The following is an 8680-nucleotide window of genomic DNA, read 5'->3' as shown; positions in this document are numbered from 1 at the left end:
GCAAAAGTGCAATGTCTGGATGTGATTAAAAATCAAGTTGAGCATATTCTATTGTTTTCGGAACCATGACGAGAACAACATTACCAACAGCAACAGCAATCACAACGGAGCGGAGCTTCTGATTTTGATTAGAAAGGGGAAGAGAGGGAGAGAGACAGGGGAGAGCCAGAGAGAGGACGAGAGAGATCGCAGATCGAGGAAAATATGCAGCAATAAAGAGCTTTAATAATCAAAAAATATATTATCAATGTGCAATATAGCTAAAATATTTATAAAATATTCTAGAAAAAAGAAAATATCAATTAGTTCTTTATATATATTATAATTGAAAACCAATTCAAATGCCGGTTAGTGATAATAGTCTTACATACATACAAACATACATACATACATACATACATGCATGCATGTGTTATGCAGTGCAATATGTTTGTCAGTAAATAAATAAAAAAATTAAGTTAACTTAGTGAAAAATGCCTAAAATGCTAACTAAAAATATATTAATAACGACATAACGGATCTTCGCTTGGATTTCAAACCAATAATACAAAAATAAGGTAAGTTGGCAAAAATAAAATATTTAAAATTATTAAAAAAAAAATATAAACAAAATAAATATTAAAATAAATTGAAGTTTAAAATTTGTATCAAACAAATTTCTAAGAAAAGTCCTAAACAAAGGCTGAATATAATAAGTGAGTTGTCTTAGTAGGGATTGTGGCCTACTTTGGCTTAGGCACCCACAGATCAAATGGGTCAAGGTCGAAGTTTGCACAAAAAAGTATATGGATTTCTTGGACAAATCTGATCTATATGCTTGCTGTATTTTATATAATAATATACACACAATTTCTGGGGTTGCCTTAGCTGAATAACTATACCCAGGCTTTTCTTCAAGTGTAAAAGTTTCACAATCAAAAGCAGTTTATTATTAAATATATGCCACATCCAAATGAAATCAGAAAACATATAAAAATATTACTGCATTATATGTATATAAATATTTATATTACTTTGGCAAACATTAAACAACAATTAGCTTCTCGGCTCTACTCACGGCTGTTGCTCTTGCTCCTGCTTATCGACTGGGGCTTGGGGCGCTCTGAGTGCGAATTCGTTTCGGCTGCAACTGATTTTTGTTTATTTATTAATGAATTACTCATTATTATTTAGCAGACAGTAGTAGCACGCAGATTTCGTATAGAAATAATTCTCTTTTGTCATCAAATAATATGTATATAAATGTACGCCTCAAGTTCATTATCATCGTTAACAAAATTGTGTAATTGATATTTGCCTTTTGTTGTTAGCCCGATTTGCTATAATCACAGCAAAATAATTTTACATTTTACATTTTCAAAGTGATCACCAGTCACTCCTTGTTTTTTATTTTTAAAAATCGTTTGTTTCTCTCTTTTTGTGTGTTTTAAATAACGTGCATTGACCGCCACTTTTCAGGGCAATGATATATATGGTTTTTTAACTTTGATCTGAAATGTAATTTTCGAGTATAAGATATGGGCTGTAAACGCGCATACCAAATTTTTAATGATCTCAACTTAAATTCAAGTGAAATTTGTAAAAATAAATTTGCCGTTTGATTGCTTGAACTTATGGCATACATTTGTTTATATAAGCACATCTAATAAACATAAATATATATATATATATATATATTTATTTATATGTATAAAGGGAACTCCAATTCATGCAGTTCAATAATTTGTTAAGTTTTTTGATTTTGTTGTTGCACGATCCGTGTTATTCTAAGAATTTTTAGGAGTGCCCTTTGAGGTTCTTACACTTCACTTCTAACGATTCTCCAGGTATTGAATAATTCACAAAGCCAACGGCGAAGCCAACAACAACAGCAACAACAACAGCAAAGCCCAAAGCTAGTTTGGTCGAGGCCTTAGCGCTTCTGCAATAATCTAATGCGAAATTTCTCTATTTCTCTCTATTACGATTCAAAACCATGGAAAGGTGGCAAGGTGGGCAGGTGGTCAGGTGGGCAGGTGAGTTTGGTTTGGTTAGGCAGGTAGGTGGAGGTTGTCTACAGACTCCTCTATTCAGCTGTTCAGTTGTTTTCATGCGCGTCGTTGGCCGTACATTGAACTTAGCCAAACGTCGGACAGGGCTTAGCTAATGTGTTGGGGCCTATCTCCTACTCTGTTTCCCTCTCTTTCTCTTGCTTTCTCTCTCTCTCTCTTTCTCACACCGTCAGCTGACAAATGCTATGCGCGAAAAATTGTTAGTCCGCTGCCTAGCCAGTTGGCTGCTGCTGCTGCTGCTGCTGCTGCTGGCTTGCCTGTTGGCTGTTTGTCGCTTGAGGCTTGAGACTTGGCCGTGACCATGAACGAACCATCGGATCGTTTGGGTTCCGTTGCGTGTGCAATGTTATATGGTCAGTCGGTAGTGACATAATCTGCTGATGTTGAGCGTTCTACGCTTTGAGCTGAGGTTTCTTCTTCTGTAACTGCGCAGCGAATCGCGTGGCTTTTATTCTTCTTTTATTTTGTTTATATATATTTATATTTATATATATATATATATATATCTTATTTTTGATTCGGTTGATTTGCATAAATTGTGAAAAATGTGCCAATAAAAAAATAGCCAAGAATATGTTCAAAACTTTATGTAAATTCTGATGAAAACACAAACTTGTTTATTTCGCAAAATAAACAACGACAAAATATCGGCTAATTGGTAGAACACTTTTTCATATTAAATTTTTTTTTTTTAATTTTTTTAAACTGCTTTTTTGTGGCACATTTTAGCTACGTTTGCAGGTCGCCTTGTATAAGTACGAGATTTTTATATTTTTTACAAAGTAACTAAGCAATTGCTGAATAATTTTATGTAGGTGTCAACATTAATTTGCAGTTGCACTTGGACTTGGACAGCCAGACGCCACAGGAATCAGTTCAATGCGAACTAATTTGCTGAATTTGTCGAAATTATTTACATTTTTATATTGTTTTTTGTTTGTTTGAGTTTTTTGGGGTTTGTTGTTTGTTTTTGGGAAAGCATTCGTCGAAAGCTGTAAGGTAATACCAAGGAAGAAATACAAGTGAAGAAAGCTGAAAAATGATCAACAAATTAAGCTAAGGAATGCCACAGCTCGCGTGGAGCTCTGAGACGGGCGTGCGACCCATACAGTGGGCTGTGAGACATACAAAACTGCTTGAAAACTTGCTGAATAATTAGAACCACTCACAGTGCTACCGCAATCAAATACTCTTCAAAGCCTTTGCTTGGCTTGAGTTCTAATAAATCTTTTTCATTTACATGAAGCATATGAAAATGACTTTAAAAAATATTTTCACTAATCTTTGAATTAATTACTTATAAACAGATATTTTATAGACTTTTTATAATTTATAATTTATTTTGAGATTTTTCCAAAATTTAAAATTGATCTTGATATATAGCATTTATTCTTAAATATATTTTGAATACATGTAGACGTGTTCCAAATTACATTTAGAATTTGAAAGATCTTAACCAGGGGAAGTGCTTCACAGTTTTGATTGCCTAACATAATTATCTTGTGTGCTCTCAAAGGTATATATTGAAAATGATCAATCGGTCATAAACAGCAGATACCTGGCCCACTGATGTTTGTCCAGCTCACACACACTCATACAGCTTATATCAAATAGACACCAAGTGTACAATGTATTTGCGAAGAAATCAAGATAATGAAATTTCGAATTAGACTTAGAGATATATTTGGAGTATCTACGTGACTTTGGGCTGTGGCTGAATGTCGCCAACTCGCTTTCAAATAGAGGTTCTTCTTGGAGTCGATCGTCAATTCAATTGCCTTTGTAGATGGTTGTGGCTTGCGAAAAGTGGAAACACAAGAAATAGAAATCATAGCCAGTTCAGCACTTCCTTCTTTGCTGTTAATCACTTCCTCATCTCTGGGGCGACGCGTGCACCGTTCTAAGCGCTTCTCACTTTTCCAAGCAGCTAGCCATAGTAGTAGTAGTAGTGGATGAAAAAACTCGCTTTTTAATAAGAATTCTTGCGAATTCTTCTAAGCACAGATCTCGTCTCGTCGACTGGCGGCCCCATGATTAATATGCAGATACATAGATAGATCGAGTCGAGTCGGCATCGAACGAGTGAATGTCTTCGCGTGCTGGCTGTCGTCGTTAGAGCCGCGTTAGAAACCCCCGTTCCACAGGTCGGCTGTAAAAACCGGCTCAGAAGCAACCTAGCCGCAGGCACCAAGTCAACAAGAGAAAAAAGCATCGACCAGCCAGAATGCGACATTAGAAAGCATATTATGTAATTTATTATGTAAGCCGAGACGATGGGAAAGTTTTCGTTCCTTACTCTCAGTTCTTCTGCGCTCGGCTTTGTTTTGGTTGAATTCGAATTTCACAATTTCTATCAAGTATTTCTCTACACCAACAACACAACGCAATAGTCCAATGCGCAAATAAAACTTCGACTTCTTCTTTTTCGGGTTTTGTTTACGACAGCTTAGAGCAATGACGTCTTAATAATGTATAAGGTATAAAAATACGTTCATATATAGCTATATATACATACATATGTATTTTTGCCTATTTCGCAAGTTAAAAATAATTCATAAACGTGATACGCAACAATAATAATTTAGTACTAGAAAGTGCTTTCGCCTGTAGAAACAGGAGTGGCTTGAGTAAAATATTTTACTTTATTTATATATACTTATAAATAAATAAATATATATATATATATATATATATATATATATATATATATATATATATATATATATATATATATATATATATATATATATATATATATATATATATATATATTATTTTTAATATACAGAATATATTATTTCTTGATTGCGCAAGACTTTCGTTTATGTAGTTAAAATAGTTATTCTTGAATAATAATATTATAGTAAGAGTATAAGTCGAGTTAGAGGACATTAAAAACGATACAATCTGGTAGTGTTAAGATTTATTAAATAGATTATTTGGGTGGCAAAGGCTAAGATTATCTTTCTCTGCTCTTCAGCTGCAGCCTTAATGTTTTGCATTTTGGTTATTGTTGATATCAGCTTCACAGCAGACACAGTTGCTAAGCTACTCCACAGATATCTAAGCTGCATTGAGAAAAGAGACACAATTAAAATTTTTATTTTCCATGAACGAGTATTATTCAGTCAGTTGTACCCGAGCTCAACGTTCTTATCTATTTTTTTGCTCGATTGCCCAATTGTTCTTTTCGCAAGTCACAGTGTCTTAGGTTTTTTACTTAACCTTGAACTGGCTTTATCTTATCAGTGCGACGAAACAAAAGAGTTAAGCCAAAAATGTTCTTATCAGATACACCCAAACACAATGCAAAATCAATGATTAGCGAATCTAGGTGCCAATTTCTAATTAAAGCAACATTTGAGTTAAGGCCAGGGACCGGTTTGCTTTGTGTGCTGTACATGAAATCAATTAAAAGTTGATCAGCTTAAGTGTTTGAAGTTTCAGTTGAGAAAATTTGCATAAAATATACAAAGTATATATGAAAATTTGAATACGTCAAGTAAACCCTATCCCCGTCCACAACTCCCCTCTTTATAGCGTCCAATGGTAATGGCCGTGATACTGTTGCTCGCCCTGGCACTTGTACTCGGTTGCTACTGCGCGATCCATAGGCAAAAGATCAGTGCGATTTATTTGAAGCCGCTGCTGAAGAATACGCCGCTCGAGGATTGTTATCATGCGACGCCCATCGAGCAGAGGAAGCGGCGCAGCATCTGGGACATACCTGGACCGCAGCGTATCCCTTTTTTGGGCACCAAATGGATATTCCTCATCTTCTTTCGGCGCTACAAAATGACAAAGCTGCATGAGGTCTACGCAGGTGAAAGACTCTCACTGCATACTACAGCACATGCCAATAGTCTCTCTTCTTCTCTCTCGATCTCTTTGTCTCTCTCTCTCATAGATCTGAACCGTCAGTACGGCGACATTGTGCTCGAGGTGATGCCCTCGAACGTGCCCATCGTGCATCTGTACAAGCGCGAGGATCTGGATAAGGTGCTCAAGTATCCCAGCAAATATCCCTTTCGCCCGCCAACCGAAATCATTGTGATGTATCGGCAATCGAGACCCGATCGCTATGCGAGTGTTGGCATCGTCAACGAGCAGGGACCCATGTGGCATCGCTTGCGGTCCTCTCTCACCTCCAGCATCACCTCGCCGCGCATCCTGCAGAACTTTCTGCCCGCCTTGAACGCCGTCTGTGATGATTTCGTCGAGCTGCTGCGCGCCAAACGAGACCCCCAGACTCAGATCGTGGCTAACTTCGAGGAGCTGGCGAATCTGATGGGTCTGGAAGCTGTTTGTACCCTGATGCTGGGCAGGCGAATGGGTTTTCTGAGCGTCAATGCCACCCAGCCGGAGAAGATCAGCCAACTTGCGGCGGCCGTCAAGCAGCTATTTATCTCTCAGCGCGATTCGTACTACGGCCTCGGACTCTGGAAATACTTTCCCACGAAGACATATCGGGAGTTCGCGCGAGCCGAAGACTTGATCTATGAGTAGGTATAAGAATACGACATGTGGCAGCTAGCATCGCAGCCATGACTAATGCATTTTTACAGTGTCATCTCGGAGATCATCGACAACGAGCTGGAGGAGCACAAGAAGTCGGCGGCCTGCGAGGATGAAGATGTAGCCGGCCTACGCAGCGTATTCCTTAATATACTCGAGCTGAAGGAGCTGGACATACGGGACAAGAAGTCGGCCATAATTGACTTTATAGCCGCGGGTATTGAAACGGTAAGAGACAACCGAGAAGAGAAGAGACATGATAAGAGAAGCGAACAGAGGAGATAAAATGAGATGAGAATTGAACCCACTTCGTTTCTCTCTTTCTAGTTAGCCAACACCTTACTCTTTGTACTCAGCTCAGTGACAGAGGGTAAGGGCTCAGCTATGCCGCGTATATACGACGAGTTTCGTGAGTATCGTGACACGAACATTCTGCAGGACGCTCTGACAAATGCCACTTACACCAAGGCGTGCATTCAGGAATCGTATAGGCTTAGACCGACCGCCTTCTGCCTGGCACGCATCCTTGAAGAGGACATGGAGCTCTCCGGCTACTCCTTGAATGCGGGCGTGAGTATTCAACGCCCATATTGAAGCCGTATGCAAACCGTAGTCTCTAAACACAGGTCTTTCTTAACACTACTTTGATCTAGACGGTGGTGCTGTGCCAGAATATGATCGCCTGCCACAAGGACACCAACTTTCAAGAGGCCAAGCAGTTTTGCCCCGAGCGCTGGATCGATTCCAGCTCAGGTAACTTCACAGTGAACGTGGACAGTGCCAGCATTGTGGTGCCCTTTGGTGTCGGACGACGCACGTGTCCCGGCAAGCGTTTCGTCGAAATGGAGGTGGTGCTGCTGCTTGCCAAGGTTAGCTCATAAATAATATATGTCCTTATGTATCTAATAGTTATAACCCTTCAATCCTTAGCTTGTATTGGCATTCGAAGTGAGCTTCGTGAAGCCGCTGGAAACGGAATTTGAATTCCTCCTAGCACCCAAAACGCCGCTGAGCTTAAGGCTGCGTGACCGCGAGTTATGAAACCTATTGATTAGAGGCGTTTGTATAGCAAGTAAACCCCGAAGGCAAAACACTTGTTTATAAAGGCGCTTGTGAATTGGAGCTCAAGAGTTTTAAAAAAACTTTCCTTAAAACCAAAAATCGTATGGATCGAATACAGTTATTCTCCCACAGCAAATTAAATATGTTCCCATAACTTATTGGGTTCGTCAAATATCATTCAGCTTCTGTCAGGCATACGCATTTAACACAGCAGCCAAAAAGTATGCTTTAGTTTTATCACCAAATCTCCAATATGCGAGTGCCTTTCATAAATGAGAAAAATACAAAATAGAAATATATATATATATATTAAAGTATAACCCAGATATGTGACAAAAGAACACACCAAACTGTATATACAAAAAATATCTAGAAAGTAGAGTTCATTTATATATCTATAGGAACTATAGCTACCCGACTCGTAGCTGTTCCCTATACGTTCCATTGTGTTGTTGTAGCTAGTTATTGTTTCTCTTAAGTAGCGGCAATTATTTTTGTGGCCTGTAAACGGAAAGACTGTATTTAAGTTTTGTTGTTTCAATATTGAGGTGGCACCTAATGTAATATGTATAAAAACAACAACAAAAACAAAAACAAACAACTAATTCGTAATGCTCTGTACAGTTAACAAATATGTATTTATTCAAGTTTTCTATTTCCTAGTTTTCTAGCTGTGTATATTTTTTGTTAAATCATAAAAAACGAGAGTTAAAAACAATTATGAAAAAATAAAGTCAATACTTTAAACTGTGTTTATAATTCCTTTGGAGATTTCAAATCTGATGTTTTTCATTTCTGAAACGTTGCTTAGAGTAGATTTACATCGCGCGATGACTCCTAAAAATTACAAATATTTAATAAATTTTAAAGCTTTTTTCCCATAGAAAATATTAGACGATGAATCACAGAATTGCAGAAGGCATTACAAATGTCGTTTGCAGTAGATAAAGGATATAAAAACTAAAGTACTTTTTCCTTGATCAAAGTTTGCAACCATAACTAATGTGTCGTCGTACACATTAGTCAAGATGTGCCGTCTAATCTGATATGTC

At 37.7% G+C, this 8680-nt stretch overlaps 1 protein-coding gene across 3 annotated transcripts; it reads left to right on the top strand.

Annotated features, from left to right (window-relative positions):
- Positions 1–351: 351 nt before the first annotated feature.
- Positions 352–8224, top strand: LOC111599777 (ecdysone 20-monooxygenase). 3 transcript variants are annotated; one of them, XM_023315541.2, is made up of 7 exons: positions 352–557; positions 5592–5874; positions 5959–6553; positions 6617–6794; positions 6894–7136; positions 7220–7435; positions 7497–8224. In XM_023315541.2, the coding sequence occupies exons 2-7, from the start codon at positions 5598–5600 to the stop codon at positions 7605–7607; spliced, it is 1620 nt and encodes a 539-aa protein (XP_023171309.1). In that variant the 5' UTR covers positions 352–557; positions 5592–5597; the 3' UTR covers positions 7608–8224. The 3 variants fall into 3 exon arrangements, with proteins under 3 accessions (XP_023171309.1, XP_023171311.1, XP_023171310.1); XM_023315542.2 differs by lacking the exon at positions 352–557 and having other exon boundaries at positions 5428–5874; XM_023315543.2 differs by lacking the exons at positions 6894–7136; positions 7220–7435; positions 7497–8224 and having other exon boundaries at positions 5959–6557; positions 6617–6689.
- Positions 8225–8680: the final 456 nt, after the last annotated feature.

The sequence above is a fragment of the Drosophila hydei genome, unplaced genomic scaffold (assembly GCF_003285905.1).
Source record: "Drosophila hydei strain 15085-1641.00,03,60 unplaced genomic scaffold, DhydRS2 tig00000001-arrow-pilon, whole genome shotgun sequence".
Classification (NCBI taxonomy): Eukaryota; Metazoa; Arthropoda; class Insecta; order Diptera; family Drosophilidae; genus Drosophila; species Drosophila hydei.
Note: the sequence above shows the minus strand (reverse complement) of the source record. Positions and strands in the feature narration are given on the sequence as shown.

Excerpts from the sequence above, each read along its gene's own strand:
- LOC111599777 (XM_023315541.2), top strand. The coding sequence starts at position 5,598 with ATGGTAATGGCCGTGATACTGTTGCTCGCCCTGGCACTTGTACTCGGT. Across the intron at positions 6,554-6,616 it reads GCCGAAGACTTGATCTATGA|TGTCATCTCGGAGATCATCG; the intron begins GTAGGTATAAGA and ends GCATTTTTACAG. Across the intron at positions 7,436-7,496 it reads TGGTGCTGCTGCTTGCCAAG|CTTGTATTGGCATTCGAAGT; the intron begins GTTAGCTCATAA and ends TTCAATCCTTAG.